The 20,648-nt window shown below is 48.3% G+C and overlaps 1 protein-coding gene across 1 annotated transcript in view; it reads left to right on the forward strand.

Moving 5' to 3' along the window:
* LOC140388180 (dynein axonemal heavy chain 3-like) overlaps nt 1-20,648 on the forward strand; it is a 1,528,048-nt gene that overhangs the window by 1,122,733 nt on the left and 384,667 nt on the right. Inside the window, exons 54-56 of the mRNA XM_072471941.1 lie at nt 3,876-4,058; nt 9,391-9,549; nt 15,057-15,164. Of these exons, the coding sequence (XP_072328042.1) occupies nt 3,876-4,058; nt 9,391-9,549; nt 15,057-15,164 (450 nt within the window). The remainder of the gene's footprint in view (nt 1-3,875; nt 4,059-9,390; nt 9,550-15,056; nt 15,165-20,648) is intronic.

The raw sequence follows: 20,648 nt of genomic DNA on the forward strand, positions 1-20,648 counted from the left end.
GGACCTTCTATTACAGGGGTTCCTGTGGGGGATCCATTTGGTTAGGGCGTCCCAGGGGGGTCCCCTTATTATAGGGGTCCCTGTGGTGGGTCCCCCTATTACAGGGGTTCCTGTGGAGGATTAATTTGGTTAGGGCGTCCCTGGGGTTCCCCCTATTACAGGGGTTCCTGTGGAGGATCCATTTGGTTAGGGCGTCCTTGGGGGGTCCCCCTATTATAGGGGTCCCTGTGGTTGGTCCACCTATTACAAGGGTCCCTGTGGGGGTGGGGGGGGGGGGGTCCACTTATTACAGGGGTCCCTGTGGGGGTTGTTTTATTACAGGAGTCCGAGGGGGGGGGGGGGGAAACGGGTCGGGTCACCCCTGTATTTAGGGATGGGGACATCTAGGCAATCCAAGGCTGGGGAGCTGCGATGCAGGGGGCGGTTTCAGGCCTGATTTGCGGTGTGGGCGAAAGGCTGACTGCGGGACCTTGCTATCAGGATGCCCGCTCAAAATGGCGGGCCGATAGCGGGATTCCCTTGAGAGTCCCTCGTATTCCACACCATGCACAAATTTGCATGGCAAGGAATACTGAATTGCTTACCGGTTTGCGCTCCCAGAAGGATCGTAAACCAGTTGCAATTCACCTCTGGCGGGAGAAGGTGAGGCGCGATTCTCCGGCCATGAATGAAATGAAAATCGCTTATTGTCACAAGTAGGCTTCAAATAAAGTTACTGTGAAAAACTCCTAGTCGCCACATTCGGGCGCCTGTTCGGGGAGGCTGGCACCGGAAAAGCAGCTCGCTGCAGCTCAGCGTGACCATTGAAATCTGGGAGACCCTGCTCCCAGGATCTACTCGATTTGCAATGCGTCACAATATTCAATGCAGGATAAAAGATATCAAAAAGAGCAGGGGATCTCGGAATAACTGGATACCAGAATAAAGCACATGGCCCACGTGGTGCACGTCCCCCTCCACAAGACAAAGCTACTCATTTCAAACCTCACTCTGAAAGATGTGCTTATAAGTGAATTGGACATTCTGAATTCTCCCTCAGTGTACCCGAACAGGCGCCGAAGTGTGGCAAATAGGGGATTTTTACAGTAACTTCATTGCAGTGTTAATGTAAGCCTACTTGTGACACTAATAAAAATTATCATTATTAACTCAGCTTCCCAAGGCCTCCAGGCAGTGACGAGGTACCCCATGTGAAGGGGAACTACAGGATACCACCTGCGTACAAAACATGTGCTTGGCAGTGTATACTCTCATATACAGGAGCCAGTAAACCAAGGATTCTTACACCACACCAAGACCAACCACACAACAGACGTCTCTCATCTCCAGCCAAATCAAAGGCACCGCACAGGCCCCGCCGACACTGTAGAAACCCCACCAACAAGGAGAAGATGAACCCCCCACCCCCACCACCCCACTACCACCACCTGATAAGGGAAACCCTCTAAAACTAAACTAAATATAGCAAATCGGGCTGTATCAGTGCCTCGCTTACCCAGGTAAAAAAAAAGAAAATGTGATGGACCTTTTACCCAGTCCAGTTCGGCACTCAGTAGTACCTGTGGCTGCCCCTGATCTGTATCTGGGGGTGGTGGGCCTTACAATGAGGCACTTTTTCCGAATCTGGGAAATGTCCCAACTCACTACCTGCCTTGACGATGAAAATCCAGCCCAATATCTCCTTATATTTCGGTGTTGTACTTTGTTTTTTTAATGTCCGGTGAGAGATGCTATTTTAATACAAGTTGTTTCGTACTTCAGGCTGCTCTGGTATAAACAGTGCAGAGAATTTTTAATATTGCTAATTACTAAAAATATTGAATTGCAACTTGTTGTAAAATGCTTTGTTCAGACTGTGAAACACTGAGAATGGTGGATGAATGGATCAGCCCCTACTCCCCCATTTGTGGATGAATGAATCAGTCCCAACTCGGGGGTGATACAATGGCACAGTGGTTAGCACTGCTGCCTCACAGCTTCAGGGACCCAGGTTCAACTCCGGCTTTGGGTGACTGTGTGGAGTTTGCACTTTCTCCCCACGTCTGCCTGGGTTTCCTCCGGATGCTCTGGTTTCCTCCCACAGTCCAAAGATGTGCAGGTTAGGTGTATTGGCCATGCTAAATTGCCCCTTAGTGTTCAAAAAGGTTGGTTGGAATTAACGGATTACAGGGATAGGGTGGATGCGTGGGCCTAGGCAGGGGGCTCTTTCCCAGGGCTGGGGCAGACTAAATGGGCCGAATGGCCTCCTTCTTCACTGTAGGGGTTCTATGATTCTGTGAATTCCCCTATTGGTGGAATAATGGATCAGCCCCATCTCCCCATTGGTGCATGAATGAATCAACCCTTACTTCCCTATTGGTGGATGAATGGATCAGCCTCAATCCCCTATTGGTGGATGAATGTATCAGCTCCAATCCCCTATTGGTGGATGAATGGATCAGCCCCTACTCCCCTATTGGTGGATTAATGGATCAGCCCCTACTCCCCCATTGGTGGATGAATGGATCAGCCCCTACTCCCCCATTGGTGGATGAATGGATCTGTCCCTACTTCTCCAGTTTTATGGATGTGTTAAGTGAAGATCCTGCCTCAATTTTGTACAAGAAATGAAAGTGCAATGGAGTGAGTTTTCACCTTCACCACCTGGACAATAACCTAACTTCCAGCCTTTAGAGAAATGTAAACATAAAATGCTGGAAATATTCAGAAGGTCAAGCAGGATCTGTGGAGATAAAGACAGTGTTAATGGGCAGAGCATTGTGAGCTTCCCTTTGGCAGGTTTGGTGATGGGGGGCATTGAATCAGGTTGGAGGGTGGTGAGTGTGGGCCCCAACACCTTCCAACCCAATCACATCCATGGTGGGGAGGCTCTTGGGCAGCCTTCCTGCCCCACCAACTTGAGGCCCGTAAAGTGGGCAATTAAAGGCCACTAAAAGGACCTTATGTCCCCATCACTGGTATATTTACAATTTTCTTCAATGGCATTGCCAAGATGGTAACATGATGTATTCTTGCGGACTTGCCTTCAAAGGATCTCAGTACCTGATCGAGGGGCAAGGCATCAGGAAAAGGAGTGACCTGCTGAGAGCCACAGCCATGCCCTTCTTGCCAAACCCCATCCTGTGACCTCCTTTCCGCCATCATTCATCTGTGCCTGGATCCCTCCGAGATCTCAGATGGGTGTAATATCGGCAGTCACCAGCACCGCACTGATGGTGTTGCTGAGCACCAAAAAGCTGCCTGCCTCTGATTGGCTGACAGCTCGCAGTGGGCAAGGCATCCGCTCCTAGGGTCCTTGATCCCGGGTAATGGCCATGTTTTGGCTTGTCAAGTGCCTGGGTGGCACAGGATGCAACGGGTCTTCCCTAAACGAAGCGGCTCAGGGGCTGACTGGCTCTTTAGCCAGTGGACAAGACCCACATCACCTCCACAAGAACCCCCACCCCCCACCGCAACATTTCAAGTTGTTACCTGCCATCAAATGAAAGATCATGACCTGAAACATTAACTCTCTCTACAAATGCTGTCTGGGTATTTCCAGCATTTTCTGTTTTTATTTCAGATTTCCAGCATTTCCAGTAGTTTGTTTTTGCTATAGAGATCCTCAGCAGGATTCTCCGTCAGCGGGATCCTCTGCCTCACCGGCAGCGCACCCACGCCCACAGGTTTCCCGATGGCGTGGGTTGGCCACCATGGGAAACCCTATAGACCAGTTGCTGAAATGGAGGATCCTGCTGCCGGCAGGGGTGCGTCGCACCAGAAAACGGGGCTGGCAGGATGGTTTGATTACTCTCTCTGGGATGTCGATGGTGTTTGATCTGATGCACAGCTTGTGCTGTCCCGGTGTCTGATTTTCCGTTGTTGTTTTCAATCAGATTGCAATCATGCAGCAGGAGCTGACTGAGCTCAAGCCATTGTTAATGGAGCAAGATCGGGAGACAGAAGAACTACTGAAGATCATTGCCGATGAGACGCTGGAGGTGGAAATTGTGAAGCAGGTTGTGGAAACAGATGAGGCAACAGCGAATAAAGCTGCACAGGAAGCTCGGACGATTAAGGTAAAATTTAAATGCTGCCTCCATTGTAAAAGGCAAAGACATGGGGCGAAATTCTCCCGAAACGGCGCGATGTCCGCCGACTGGCGCCCAAAACGGCGCCAATCAGACGGGCATCGCGCCGGCCCAAAGGTGCGGAATGCTCCGCATCTTTGGGGGCCGAGCCCCAACATTGAGGGGCTAGGCCGACGCCGGAGGAATTTCCGCCCCGCCAGCTGTTGGAAAAGGCCTTTGTTGCCCCGCCAGCTGGCGTGGAAATGACATCTCCGGGCGGCGCATGCGAGGGAGGGTCAGCGGCCGCTGACAGTTTCCCACGCATGTGCAGTGGAGGGAGTCTCTTCCGCCTCCGCCATGGTGGATACCGTGGCGAAGGCGGAAGGGAAAGAGTGCCCCCACGGCACAGGCCCGCCCGCGGTTCGGTGGGCCCTGATCGCGGGCCAGGCCACCGTGGGGGCCCCCCACGGGGCCAGATCGCCCCGCGCCCCCCCCAGGACCCCGGAGCCCGCTCACGCCGCCTTGTCCCGCCGTTCAAAAGGTGGTTTAATCCACGCCGGCGGGACAGGCAATTTATCGGCGGGACTTCGGCCCATCCGGACCGGAGAATCCAGCGGGAGGGCCCGCCAACCAGCATGGCCCGATTCCCGCCCCCGCCGAATATCCGGTACCGGAGACTTCGGCAACCGGCAGGGGCGGGATTCACGGCAGCCCCCGGCGATTCTCCAACCCGGCGGGGGGTCGGAGAATGACGCCCATGATATAAGAGCACTCTTCAAAGCTAATATAAGAGCACTCTAATAACAGCTGGCTGGGTAAATTTGCAGACTTTTGCTCAAAATAAACATGTATGAAAATATTATAAATTACTGGTCAATATATTTTTGGACTCCCACATTCCTTGAGCAGGTATAGAAATGTGTTGGAGGGTTCAATACTCTGTGTACCCACAGGGTGAGTTTTCTTTCTGGTGTCAGAGTGGAAAACATGTGGAAATGAAGAGAGAGATGCCAGGGTCCATGTTGGAAGCAACGACCAAGAGGTAAAAATATATTTGAGGTGTTGCAGAGGGTGTTTAATTTAAGCAGGCACTGGAATGAGAAATAATTCTTACGCTTGGTAATCATTGGAAAGGCTAGGGAGAGGAAGATTAGGAAGATCAGTGTGTGACTGCAGGGTTGATGCGGGAAGGAATGGAGAAGAGGGGGGACTCGTGTTCTTAGCCATTGCAGTGAGATCTGGAAGAAAAGACTGGTAAGATTGCATGAACCAAAATGACACTAATGTCATCCTCTGGAGGATGGTTAAAATAATGGGAGATGCTTTGAATTAATGTGGAGAGAAGAGGTGGGGAAAGTCTAAGCTTAAAACTAGTAAGAATAGGGTTGGATAAGGAGGGTGGGTGTAAGCCTCGTTGAGCATTAATGTCAGTCCAGACCAGTTGGGCTGAATGGCCACGTTTCATATTGTAAATTCAGTGTAAAGGGAAAATATTAACAAGGGAGACAAGGCTTTGAGGGTGTAAGAGATAAAACATCTGGAGAGGAGTATTAAATAAAAACAGATAAGAAATTGAATAAAGAGTTAATGGTCCCAGAAATTGGAGTTCATAATTTCATAAAACATAGGAGCAGAATTAGGTCATTCGGCCGGTTGAGTCTGCTTCGCCATTCTATCATGGCTGATATGTTCCTTATGCTACCTACAATGATGTGGAGTTTCTGGCGTTGGACTGGGGTGAGCACAGTAAGAAGTCTTACAACACCACATTAAAGTCCAACAGGCTTGTTTCGAATCACTAGCTTTCGGAGCGCAGCTCCTTCATCAGGTGAATGAAGAGGTGGGTTCCATAAACACATATAAAGTCAATGATACACGATGTTACTTTGAATGCGAGTCTTTGCAGGTCGTTAAATCTTTACAGGTCCAGACGGTGTGACTGGAAAGAGGGATAATCACAGGTTAAAGAGGTGTGAATTGTCTCAACCTACAATGTTACAGACCAAGAGCTGGATTGTAAAATCAGACAGAACAGCTCCTCCCTAGAAGTAGGCAATTTAGCCTCCCCAGCCTAAACACCCTCAATGTGATCATGGCTGATCCCATCCTATCCACAACTCCGCCGTCCTGCTCGTTCTCCATAACCCTTCAACCCATTACAAATTAAGAATCTGTCTAACCGCTTCTTAAATTTGCTCACTGTTTCAGCATCCACCGCACTCTGGGGGAGCGAATTCCACAGATTCACAACTCTTTGGGAAAAGTATTTCTTCCTCAAATCTGTTTTAAATTTTCTACCTCTTATTCTAAGATTATGACCTCTCATTGTAGAATGCCCCACAAGAACATAGAACATTACAGCGCAGTACAGGCCCTTCGGCCCTCGATGTTGCGCCGACCTGTGAAACCACTCTAAAGCCCATCTACACTATTCCCTTATCATCCATATGTCTATCCAATGACCATTTGAATGCCCTTAGTGTTGGCAAGTCCACTACTGTTTCAGGCAGGGCATTCCATGCCCTTACTACTCTGAGTAAAGAACTTACCTCTGACATCTGTCCTATATCTATCTCCCCTCAATTTAAAGCTATGTCCCCTCGTGCTGGACATCACCATCTGAGGAAAAAGGCTCTCACTGTCCACCCTATCCAACCCTCTGATCATCTTGTATGCCTCAATTAAGTCACCTCTTAACCTTCTTCTCTCTACCGAAAACAGCCTCAAGTCCCTCACCCTTTCCTCATAAGATCTTCCCTCCATACCAGGCAACATTCTGGTAAATCTCCTCTGCACCCTTTCCAATGCTTCCACATCCTTCCTATAATGTGGCGACCAGAATTGCACGCAATACTTCAAATGCGGCCGCACCACAGTTTTGTACAGCTGCAACATGACCTCATGGCTCCGAAACTCAATCCCTCTACCAATAAAAGCTAACACACCACAACCCTTCTTAACAACCCTCTCAACCTGGATGGCAACTTTCAGGGCTCTATGTACATGGACACTGAGATCTCTCTGCTCATCCACACTGCCAAGAATCTTACCATTAGCCCAGTACTCTGTCTTCCTGTTATTTCTTCCAAAATGAATCACCTCACACTTTTCTGCATTAAACTCCATTTGCCACCTCTCAGCCCAGCGCTGCAGCTTATCTATGTCCCTCTGTAACTTGTAACATCCGTCCGCACTGTCCACAACTCCGACTTTCGTGTCATCTGCAAATTTACTCAACCATCCTTCTACCCCCTCCTCCAGGTCTTTTAGAAAAATGACAAACAGCAGTGGCCCCAAAACAGATCCTTGTGGTACACCACTAGTAACTGGACTCCAGTCTGAACATTTCCCATCAACCACCACCCTGTGTCTTCTTCCAGCTAGCCAATTTCTGATCCAAACTGCTAAATCACCCTGAATCCCATGCCTCTATATTTTCTGCAGTAGCCTACCGTGGGGAACCTTATCAAACACTTTACTGAAATCCATATACACCACATCAACTGCTTTACCCTCATCCACCTGTTTGGTCACCTTCTCAAAGAACTCAATAAGGTTTGTGAGGCACGACCTACCCTTCACAAAACCGTGTTGACTATCTCTAATCAAATTATTCCTTTCCAGATGATTATACATCCTATCTCTTATAAACCTTTCCAAGACTTTGCCCACAACAGAAGTAAGGCTCACTGGTCTATAGTTACCGGGGTTGTCTCTACTTCCCTTCTTGAACAAGGGGACAATATTTGCTACCCTCCAGTCTTCTGGCACTATTCCTGTAGACAAAGATGACTTAACGATCAAAGCCAAAGGCTCAGCAATCTCCTCCCTAGCTTCCCAGAGAATCCGAGGATAAATCCCATCCGGCCCAGGGGACTTAACTATTTTTAACACTTTTCAGAATTGCTAACGCCTCCTCCTTATGAACCTCAAGCCCTTCTAGTTTAGTAACCTGAATCTCAGTATTCTCCTCGACAACATTATCTTTTTCCTGTGTGAATACTGACGAAAAATATTCATTTAGCACCTCTCCTATCTCCTCGGACTCCAAGCACAACTTCCCACTACTGTCCTTGACTGGCTCTACTCTTGCCCTAGTCATTCCTTTATTCCTGACATAGCTATAGAAAGTTTTAGGGTTATCCTTGATCCTACCTGCCAAAGACTTCTCATGTCCCCTCCTGGCTCTTCTTAGCTCTCTCTTTAGGTCCTTCCTAGCAAACGTGTAACTCTAGTGCGCCCTAACTGAACTTCATGCCTCATCTTTACATAAGCCTCCTTCTTCCTCTTGACAAGTGTTTTGACTGCTTTAGTAAACCACGATTTCCTTGCTTGACCACTTCCTCCCTGCCTGACAGGTACATACTTATCAAGGACACGCAGTAGCTGTTCCTTGAACAAGCTCCACAATTCCATTGTGCCCATCCCCTGGAGTTTACCTCTCCATCCGATGCATCCTAAGTCGTGCCTCATCGCATCATAATTGCCTTTTCCCCATATATAACTCTTGCCCTGCGGTATATAAGAGGAAGCATCAGCTCCACGTCTATTTCATCCATACCTTTTAGCATCTTGTATACCTCAATTAGATCGCCCCTCATTCTTCTAAACTCCAGAGAGTATAGGCCTAAACTGTTCAATCTCTCCCCATACAACAAACCTCTCATCTCTGGAATCGATCTAAACTGAATAAATTAACCTGAGTAAACTGTTCGTAAGGGAATATTTCCCCTGAAAGAATAAAGTAAACAAGGGCCAAAAACAACCACAATCTCACCAGATTTTATTTGTCCATATTAAACTCTGAAAAGAGATGTTAGTTATTCCCAACAACACCCACGCTCTTAAAACTGCACTAAACCTTTACATTCATGAGAATTATGATCCTGTTCATGCTGGCTTTTCAGGATTTCAGGATTTCACTCACTTGAACACAAGGCGGATATTGATCATTTGTATGTTGTTCCCTTATCTAAAAGACAATGGCAACCTCTGCTGGAGTGCAGTCAGATTAAGCTTTCTGCTTTTGTAGACTGAGCCCTACACAATCTATTCACACAGAGTGGCTGGGGAAAGATTTACATGTTGTCTGTAATTCCCCCAATCCCCATCAATCACAATGATCCGTTTAACAAACAGATGAGCAAATGACACTCCAATGAAAAGAAGCCGTCTCTACTTCAGGGCAAAAAAAGGTTCCTTTGGACTATATCAAAATTGACAAGGGAGCTTACATTACTGTCAGAGAAACAATGCAGTTAGGCATCTTGATGTAATTGTATTTGATTTTACCATTTAAGTCCTCTTCCAACCAGAGGGTAATTGTGTGATTCTCCTATAGGTTGAGTGTGAACAGAAGCTAAGTGTGGCCATGCCAGCTCTCAATGATGCAATAACAGCTCTCGACACACTGAAGGCCAGTGATATCACTCTGGTGAAGACCATGCAGAATCCTCCGTCAGGCGTTCGGCTAACACTCACTGCCATTTGCATCTTGAAGGTATCACAGCACAAAAATAAGCCGGGTGTTAACTGGAAAAGGGAATATAGAGCATTTTCACAAAGTGCAAGTTGCTATAATCCAGTTGCTGTGGTATCTTTGCTCTGCTGCTGTTGAAGAATGTTTGCTCTGTTCATGCTAAAAAATAGGTGTACTCTTTACCTTTCTATCATGCTAAATTCCAGAACTGAACCCCAGAGGTGAGGTGAGAGTGACTGAATATGGCATCAAGGAGCCCCAGAAAAACTCGAGTCAATGGGAATCAGGGGGAAACCTCTCCACTGGCTGGAGTCATACCTGGCACAAAGGAAGATGGTTGTGGTGGTTGGAGGTCAATCACCTCAGCTCCAGGACATCACTGCAGGAGTTCCTCAGAGTAGTGTCCGAGTCCCAATTATCTTTGGTTGCTTCATCAATGACATCCCTTCCATCATAAGGTCAGAAGTTCTGCAGATGACTGCACAACATTCACGTCTCCTCAGATAATGAAGCAGTCCGTGTCTAAATGCGGCAAGACCTGGATCATATCCAGGCTTGGGCTGATAAGAGGAACGTGACATTGACTGGCATTTTTGTGGCACTAATGTTCATCTCCAACAAGAGGGAATGTAACCATCTCCCCTTATCAATGGTATTACCGCTTCTGAAACCCCAGTCGGGGTTACCATAGATCAAAACCTTAACAGAACCGGTCATATAAATATTGCGGTTATGAAAGCAAATTAGAGGTTGGGAACCCTGTGGAAAATAATTCACTTCCTGACTCCCCAAAGCATATCCACCAACTAGAAGGCTCAAATCAGAAGTGTGTTGGAATATTCTCCACTTGCCTGGATGAGTGCAACTCCAACAATCCTCTAGAAGCCACACACCATCCAGGACAAAGCAGCCCGCTTAATTGACATCCCATCCACAAACTCCCTCCACCAACGAAGCACAGTCGCAGCCATGTGCACCATCTACACAGTGTACGTCAGGAATTCACCAAGGCCTTCAACAGAACCTTCGAAACCCATGATCACGTCCACCTAGGAGGACAAGGGCAGCAGATGAATGGGAACAACACCACGTTCAAGTTTCCCCTCCAAGTCATTCCCCATCCAGACTTGGAAATATATTGCCGTTCCTTCACTGTTGCTAGGTCAAAATCCCTAGCAGCACTTTAGGCGTACCTACACCACACAGACTGCAGCAGTTCAAGGCAGCGGCTCAACTCCCCTTTCTCAAAGGCAATTAAGGATGGGGAATAAATGCTAGTTGGACCAGGGATGGTCACATCGATGAATTTTAAAAAAATAATTATTTTCTTGTTGAAAGAAGAGAATATCTCATTTGTTCCTCAAAATGTCAGTGCCCGTTGTCTGCACCATCATAAATCCATTTCTTGTTCAGGTCACATTAACATTGGGTGTGATTTAATGAAAATGAAACAGAGTCCCAGGTCGAGCACGTTTAGCCGGGTGTTTGCTGGTGCTGGCAGAACCTAGAACGACCCCGCTATAAAACAGGACTCAGCTTCATTTTGAGGATTCGGCGAGGAATGCCCTGCCGAGGCCGTACTTAGTCCCTCCACTCGTCAGTGCAGGAAGAGATCTCTAAACCCCCCCCCCACCGCAGCCTCTTGTCCCACCCAACGTCCCAACTCACCTATAAGGGTCATCGAACCTCCCACCCACTGCACCCACCTCATAAGGGCAGGATACCCCCGGGCCCGATAAAAATGCAGCCCAGGCACCTTGGCACTGCCAGCTTGGCACCCTGGCAGTGCCTCTGTGCAGTAAGGCTCACTTGAATATGCACTTGCTGGAGTTATCCAAGGCAAGAATCTAACCCCCTTGCCTCGGAGACCTGGAGGGAGCACCGGTTAACACTGGTTTCCACAAATGTTAAAAAGGTCGGGACTCATTGGAATTTAGAAGAATGAGAGGTGATCTCATTGAAGCATATAGGATTCTGAAGGGGTTTGACAAGGTAAATGCTGAGAGGATGTTTCCCCTCATGGGAGAGTCTACGACCAGAAGGCATAGTCTCAGAATAATGGGGTGCCCATTTCAGACTGAGATGAGGAGGAATTGCTTCTCAGAGGGTTGTGAATCTTTGGAACTCCTTGCCACAGAGAGCTGTGGGGGCAGTGTCCGGGTGTATTTCTAAGGCTGTGATCGATAGATTCTTGATCAGTAAGGGGATCAAGGGTTACAGGGAAAGGGCAGGAAAATGGACGTGAGGAATGTTGGATCAGTCAGGGGGACAGTGCGACATATCTGCCGGATAATGGCGCATCTGGCACCACGGGGGTATGGGGGAGGACACCTGCTCCTGGTGACCGTCAATGTAACCATCGCCCTAAACCTTTATGCCACTGGGCCCTTCCAGGCACCGAATGGGGACCTATCTCGCAGACTTCAGTGCACAGGTGTATCCTTGCTGTCACAGAGGCCCGATATGTCTGCTCGGCACAATATATCAAATTCTATGTGGACCGAGTCCACCAGGATGCCTGGGCAGCGGAGTTCGCTGTCATCACCGAGATGCCCCAGGTCCAGGGGGTGATCGATGGGATGCATGTCGTCCTATGAGCAAATGGGCCGGTCTTCACAAACCGAAAGGTGAATGTGCAGCTGGTGTGTGACCATCAGCTGCGCATCATTCATGTCTGCGCCCGATACACCTTCACCCTGGCACACTCGGCAGTTCCCAACATCTTTGAGAAGCACCTCCCGGCTGAGGGGTTGGCTCCTGGACGAAAGAGGTTATCTGCTTCGGTCGTGGCTGATGACGCCTATCCGTAGACCACAGACCGACACAGAGATCCGCTACAACAACGCTCATGCTGCGACCAGGGGCGTGATTGATCAGTGCTTCGGCATCCTGAAGATGTCTGGACTGCTCTGGAGGGGCCCTCCAATATAGCGATAGGAGGGTCTCCCACATCGTGGTGGCCTGCACAACGTCCTCCACAACATCACGGGGCAGCACGGTAGCATTGTGGATAGCACAATAGCTTCACAGCTCCAGGGTCCCAGGTTCGATTCCGGCTTGGGTCACTGTCTGTGCGGAGTCTGCACATCCTCCCCGTGTGCGTGGGTTTCCTCCGGGTGCTCCGGTTTCCTCCCACAGTCCAAAGATGTGCAGGTTAGGTGGATTTGGCCATGCTAAATTGCCCTCAGTGTCCAAAATTGCCCTTAGTGTTGGGTGGGGTTACTGGGTTATGGGGATGGGGTGGAGGTGTTGACCTTGGTTAAGGTGCTCTTTCCAAGAGCCGGTGCAGACTCGATGGGCCGAATGGCCTCCTTCTGCACTGTAAATTCTATGATAATCTATGATCGTGCAGCAGAGGTGCGACATGCTGGAGGAGAAGGATGAATCCAGGCCTGGTCTGACTAGGAGGATGCAGGACAGGGTGAAGGTTGGCAGGACATGGGGCCCAGGCAGGCACTGAAAGCCACACATGTGCTCCTGGACCGGTGCGCACAAGACACTCTAATCACCTCCAGGTTCACCGACTTGTGGGCCTGGCCAGCGGCACAAACATCCTGTCCCGCCCCCTCCCTGGTCTACCACCCACTCCCTTGTACACCCTCCCAGTGCCACCGCCCTCCCCCTACCCCCTTGCAACCCCCTCCGTGATCCCTACCTGCTTCACTATGGGCTATGATGTGTTGGGTACTCTGATACACAGACGAACCAACACGGTTGCGAATGGTACAACTCAGTTTTATTTCAATCAACTATTAACATAGTAAACTCTGGTACTCAGCACATGGTGAATGTCTGAGTGGCTGGCAATGAGGTCTGTGCCCTAATCCGTCTCCTGCTCGAGAGTCCAGGAAGTGTCGTGTTCCCTGTTTTGTACTGTGTATGCTCTTGTCTGTGATTGGCTGTCGTGTTGTGTGTGTTGAATGGTCCGTTGATCTGTCCATCATTATGTATGTATGTATGTGCTATGATGTTCACCTGAATATCATGACAGGCTATAGGCCCTGGGTTGGCAGTAACAGCAGGTCTGGTCCATGGGATGGAGTATGATGATGACCCACTCTGCAATGAGCTCTGCTTCGCGTTGTTCGTTATTTGACAACATCTGCCTTCCTGCCCACGGTAGCACTTTCTTTGTCCACCTGGGTGAACCCTGCATGCAAGCTGGCCATTCCATCACTCAGTCCCACCGTACCCTTGGGGTGGCGGAGGTGGGGTGGCGGGGGAGAGTGGGTGGGGTATGGGGTAGAGAGGGATGTGGGTGGGGCACCGGAGCAGTGAGCACTGGCTGAGCTGGGATTCCTGGCCCAAGCCACCCCCAGCGTTCGCCTATCTCCCTCCCGCGCCCCAGTTCCCCCTCTGCAGCCAGCCCAACCCGCAGCACCCCGCACACCCTCCTGACAGAGCACTCAGGTGAAGCATTAGGTGTTTATTGTGCAATGGTGAATTTATACATACAGGTTTGTGCCCTAGCCCCTTGCCAACTTAACTGGTGCCTAACATTTTGGCCTTACAGGCCCTTACGCGATGTCTAGGTGTATCCCCAGGTGGTACATCAGGAGTGGAGGTGGCCTGCTGCGTTTCCTGCCTTGTGACGTGGGTTCCTTTGACGATCATTTTCTGAGACAACCTGCAGCTCGAGTGTCCCAGGTGGCATGGTGTTGCTCTGTGCTGCCCGCTCCGGTACTTTCCCTCTCCCGGCGGTTGTGGGCCATCCAGGTTAGGTGGATTAGCCATTCTAAATTACTCCTTAGTGTCCAAGAAGTTCGGTTGGGTTACTGGGTTATGGGGATAGAGTGGAGGCATGGGCTTAAGTTGGGTGCTCTTTCCAAGGGCCGGTGTAGACTCGATGGGCTGACTGGTCTCCTGTACTATAAATTCTATGATCTAAAAGGATTTTAACTGATTTATCTAAGTAGGACTTTCAAATAGGGATTGAATCATGCACCCAGATCTCTACCTCTCTCTGAGTGTCTGACCCCTTTCCCCAGAATATATTTTGCTTGCATCAGTATTCATATCTTCATCCTTCAGATTGTCAGAAATAATTAATAAGAGAAATAAATCCAGTCCTTTCCTACTGATTTGTCCTCAGGGTTTGTCTTAAGGAAAACTTTAATAAAGACATGGGAGTTCACACCAAGTTAAATAAGGTACACTGCCTGGTAGATCCCTACCAAGTTTCTCTCTGGTGGGTGCCTTACTGGCCAAGCTTTTATACATGGGTTAATTGAGATAACCCACCCCTAGCGGGGGAGCTTGTACTCCGCAAGGAGCACTGGGAAGACCAGCATTCCCGCCCCGTAGGTTCCATGCTGGATATTACAAAACCTTTCAGCGAAATTGGCCATTAGACGACATGAGGCCTCACTTGAGCAGAGGTCTAATATATAAATGGCGTGTGACGGTATAATCCCCCATCCCCCCGCCCTCCTGTGAGTGATCACAAACATTCACACGAGGCCATAGATCGGGTTAAGTCATTTTAAACAAATGCAGTTATCTGATTAACTTTTCTCTCCCTACTTCAGGGAATTAAACCTGAGAAAAAAGTAGACACAAATGGGAAAAGTACAGATGATTACTGGCTGTCTGCAAAGAAGATGCTGAGTGACAGGAAGTTCCTGGAATCACTGAAGGTAAGTCATCTTGACTCACAGTTTAGTTGGATTTCTGAGATTATGCAAGATCTTTGCCCTTTCTTTTTTCTGCTTATTGAACTCATAGTGAGTAGTATATTTGTGCCATTCGGTGCTCGTGTCAAAGGCACTCCAGTCACAGTGTGGACCATCTAATCTCCCTCAAACAGGCTGGAATTACTGAGGCACTGTTTGTGCAGGCCATACCCTTGTAGTAAAAATACTAATGGGGAGAGGTAATGGAGCAGGCTACATGTGAGAAAAGTACATTTTAGCAGCTTTTCAGCATAAGTCTAGATTAAAAATGTCACCAATTTCTGTAAATGTCCTTGTACATCTCTGTCAGGAGGCATTTTGGCCACTGAAGTGATATGGATGATGCCATGGGAACCTAGTGTTAATTGTGCTACTTAACACAGGGAAAAATTCCAACCAATTGTCAGTGAAAAAATAGAAGGCAGAATTACAATCCAGGCTGTTAGCGTGCTCTTGGAGGAGGATGTGACACCCTTGAAGTCACAGACAAGGACAGATTGATCACATAGTCATGTGGTTATATATGTCATGTGAGAGTACCTTTAAGACATGGATGTTTAAGCAATGTACCTTCAAGAAAACAGTGATGTCAGAGAGTGGGTGGAGCCATTTTTGCAGTTTAATTTTGCAGTTTGAAAAGCAGCTTGTGTGTGTCTGTGTTTGCAGTGAGCTGGATCTCTGCCATAAAAGACCATCCCTGGATCATTTGGGTGATTTAAACTCATAATAGTAAAACCTTTAACCTGATGTGATTTTGTTTAAAGGTGTTAAGTCTCTTGGAAGTTTGAAAGAACATTTTAAGGAATTATTTACTGTTGTAATATTTTCTGAGTTATATTTGAAGTAAGGGGTGTTAAGAGATCCAATGTTTATTTAAGATGTTAAGTTGAGTTCATGAAATAAACAGTGTTTTGTGTTTGAAAACCCACGTGTCCATAATTGTAATCCCACACCTAGGGAACAAGCCATGTGCTCGGAAAAGCACCAAATCCATTAAAGGGAAAGGTTGGTTGAACTCCATGATACATTTTGAGGTTCTGAAAACGCCTCTCCCATAACATATACCACAAGCTTGTTCACTGTTATAAACATACATTGTAAAATCTTGAATTCTGATAATAAATAAATACACATTGGTGAAAAGCTCCATATAGTGCCTGAGTACCAAACACTAACATTGCACCTATGTCAAACAGCAAAGATCATGGAATCCTAGATCACAGATTGAACCTGGGTCGGAATTCTCCCATTTTGAGACTAAGGGCGATTCTCCAACTTCGTTGTGCTCTCACTCAAGCAAGGCCGGTGAATTGCAGGAGAGGCCAAAAATGAGATCCGCGCCAGGCGCCAAACAGTTTACGATGCAAACGGCGCACTCCCATAGGCGAAGTCGGGATTCTGCCGTAGCGTGGCGAGAAACCAATTATTACCACTTAAGCTCATTTCCATACAATTAACGAGAGCGACCTCATATTCAACAGCCTCCCGTCATTCAGCAGCCTCCCCGACAAGTGGTCACACTGGCGCCGACTAGTACACCTTTTGAAAAATGTGAACGTGGCGGAAGGGCCTCTGTGGTCTTATGATTATGGTGGAGTGAGAGGTGCGAGGTGATGGGGTGGACGTTGGGGGCTGGGCTGCAGGGGTGGTGGGGGGAGGAATGCTGGAGTGAGGGGCTGGTGGGGTGGGGGAACCCATGCGGCCAGTGTCACTCTGCAAAACCAAAGGTCAAGATGGGTGGTCAGTGGGGTCAAGGCACTGGAGAATTGCGATTTGGCGTGAATGGAACACCCGCCACGATTTTGGCGTCAAACCCGATTCCGGCGATGCCGACGAAAATTCTCGCCCCTGGAATTCGAGCAAAGCCACGCTAAATGTTTCAAAACTCTGAGTATTTAAGTCACAGTGTAGATAATGATCAGTTACATCCTACCAAGGGTAAGCTTCAAACAATAAGAAATTCACCACACCCTCTGAATATCCCTGAGCTGAGGTCTTTTTTGGGTTTAGTGGATTACTGCAGTAAATTCATATCAAACTATTGCATCCATTGAATGAACCCTTGAAGAAGAGTGTTCTGAGAAGGAATGTGACAAGGTGATTCAGTTGTGTAAAAGTAAATTGGCAGATGGCACAATGCTTGTACATTTTGATGAGTCCAAAAAGATTAAGCTAGCACGTGATAACCCTCCATGGGGAGTAGGTGCTATGATCTCTCATGTGTTGGATCATGATGAGGAGAGGCTGACTGCATTTGCCTCATGCATCCCCAGTGCCAGTGAGTGGGATTAGATAGAATGTGAAGCATTAGAGGCCGGATGCTCCGTTCCCCCAGCACTGTGTTTCTCGGTGACACGCCGTTCGCCATTGGCACGATTCTCTCTTCCTGTCACTAGGCAATGGGATTTCCAATTGTAGCCACCCCACGCTGCCGTAAACCCATGGAGAATCCTCATAGCGGAGAATTCCGGACATTGTCTTTAATATTTGCGGTGGGACGATTTCACAAATATTTGGATGGTAATATGATCAATCAAAACTGATCATAAGCCACTTATGGCTATTTTGATTTGCAAGTCTCCAGTACCTGAAGTGTTAAGTAAGTTGGTTCAACGTTGACTGCAACTGGATGCAGTGAAACTAGAAACAGGCTTCTGACACTGGAGATGGTTCAACACTGTTTTATTGAACTTCCTGATTGCTGTACATAGTCTGCTGTGAGTTGACACTCTTATCAATCTAACTGATAACCTCCTACTGGCTTGACCAGACTAAATCTATACCTCATGGTGATAGTGCTCACTGGCTTGTGCACTCTTACTATCTCAGTAACTGTGTCCTGCAGAGAGAGGGAGAGTCTTAATGCCCTGTGTGCTTTATAGTGGTGGTGTCCTGTCTGGTGATTGGTTGTTATGTGTTGTGTGTGTTCATTGGTTATCCTGTGTGTCAATCACTACCTGTCTGCATCTCATTATATACATGAGTGGATATTATGACAGTACCCATGTTATCTGCAGCATAAATGCAGAGATTTGATTTGAATTAATCTGCTTATCAGTGCGACATTAAGTACAGATGATCATTGCAACGCCGATGTGATGTCTAGATTAACATCCCCATCAGCGGCCAAGCTCAACAGGAATTTGTAATTTTGTGGGGGTGTCAATTACAAGGGGTCACGATTTCAAGGTGAGAGGGGGAAAGTTTAAGGGAGATGTGCGTGGAAAGTTTTTAACACAGAGGGTGGTGGGTGCTTGGAATGCTTTGCCAACGGAGGTGGTAGAGGCGGGCACGATAGCATCATTTAAGATGCATCTAGACAGATATATGAACGGGCGGGGAACAGAGGGAAGTAGATCCTTGGAAAATAGGCGACAGGTTTAGATAAAGGATCTGGATCGGCACAGGCTGGGAGGGCCGAAGGGCCTGTTCCTGTGCTGTAATTTTCTTTGTTCTTGTTCTTTGTACTGGCTTGACCAGACTAACTCTCTACCTCATGGTGATAGTGCTCACTGGCTTGTGCACTCTTTCTATCTCAGTAGCTGTGTCCTGTAGAGAGAGGGAGAGTCTTAATGCCCTGTGTGCTTTATAGTGGTGGTGTCCTGTTTGGTGATTGGTTGTTATGTGTCGTGTGTGTTCATTGGTTATCCTGTGTGTCACTCACTGCCTGTCTGCATCTCATTACATACATGAGTGGATATTATGACATCTCCCCTTTTTGAAGTAAAATTTGGAACGTAGCGATATATATACACGCATGATTATATACAAGTGGTGAGTGAATGAACATATGTACATGGGAAGGTGTCTATCGTGCAGATACAGGGCAAACTGAACAAAATTTACAAGATTTAAGTCTATAGATTCAGTCTTTGTGGCGGGCGATGAATTCTTGTTGATCGCCTCAGAGGTGGACGGGGGGACGCCGGCACTTGGACAGGCGGGTTTGCTGCCATGTCGGTGGCCTCATGGTGTAAGATGTCCGGAGGAGGCATGATGACATGCGGAGAAGTGCGGCCAGGTGGTGGGCGGGGAACTTTTCATGGCGCCCTCCTGTTGCGCCGTAGAATGGAGCCATCAGCCATTTGGACAACGAAGGACCTGGGGGTAGCCTGCCTGTGACAATAGCTGGGGCTGACCAACCTCCCTCAGGCAACTGGACGTGAACGACATCATCTGGAGCCAGCGCAGGAAGATCCTTGGCATGAGCATCATACGTGATCTGCTGCTGGTCCCTGGATTGCTGCACTTTCTGCAGCACCGTGAGGCGGTCAAGGTCTGGAACATGCTTGGCTGGAACAGTCGTCCTCAGGTTGCGATTCATGTGCAGCTGCGCCAGAAACAAACCAGTCGACAGAGGGGTTGCCCTGTATGCCAACAGCGCCAGGTTGAAGTCCGAGGCTGAGTCTGCAGCCTTGCACAGCAACCGCTTGACAATATGGACCACTTTATCGGCCTTCCCGTTTTGTGATGTGACTGAAGTGGTAGGATCGTGCAAAGTCGGACCACTCTTGGCTGTAAAAACATGGGCCGAAGTCACTCATTACTGTGACTGGTATGCCGTGCCTGGCAAACATCTCTTTGCAGGCTTTAATCACTGACTTGGATGTGAGGTCCAACAGTTTCACCACTTCTGGATAGCTGGAGAAGTAGTCAACCAAGAGCACGTAATCACACCCATTTGCGTGAAAGAGGTCTATCCCCACCTTGGACCACGGAGAAGTCACAATCTCGTGCTGTTGCAGTGTTTCCTTGGGCTGAGCTGGTTGAAACTTCTGGCATGTTGTGCAGTTGAGGACCGTGTTGGCAATGTCCTGGCTGATGCCAGGCCAGTAAACTGCCTGCCGAGCTCTGCGTCGACATTTTTCGACCCCAAGGTGACCCTCATGGACCTGTCTGAGCACCATGGCTTGCATGCTTTGGGGAATGACGATTCTATCTATTTTAAGAAGGATCCCCTCGACAACCGTTAACTCGTCCTTAACGTTGACAAACTGGGGGCACTGACCCTTTTGCCAGCCATGGGCAAGGTGTTGCATCATGCGCTGCAGTAGAGGATCTTTGGCAGTTTCTTCGCGTATCTGGACAACTCGTTCATCAGTGGCTGGGAGGTTGCTGGCACACAACTGCACTTGTGCCTCGATGTGGCGAATGAAGTCGCCCGGTTCACACGGTATCATGATGGATCGGGATAGGGCATCCGCGACGATCAGCTCCTTGCCCGGTGTGTAGACGAGTTCGAAGTCATATCGGCGGAGACGAAGAAGAATTCACTGCAGCCGAGGTGTCATGTCATTTAAATCCTTCTGGATTATGTGTACCAAAGGCCTGTGGTCTGTTTCCACCGTGAACTTCGGCAGACCGTATACGTAGTCATGAAACTTGACTATTCCTGTCAGGAGACCCAGACACTCCTTTTCGATCTGGGCATACCGTTGTTCGGTCGGA

This window comes from Scyliorhinus torazame, chromosome 13 (genome assembly GCF_047496885.1).
Source record: "Scyliorhinus torazame isolate Kashiwa2021f chromosome 13, sScyTor2.1, whole genome shotgun sequence".
Taxonomy (NCBI): Eukaryota; Metazoa; Chordata; class Chondrichthyes; order Carcharhiniformes; family Scyliorhinidae; genus Scyliorhinus; species Scyliorhinus torazame.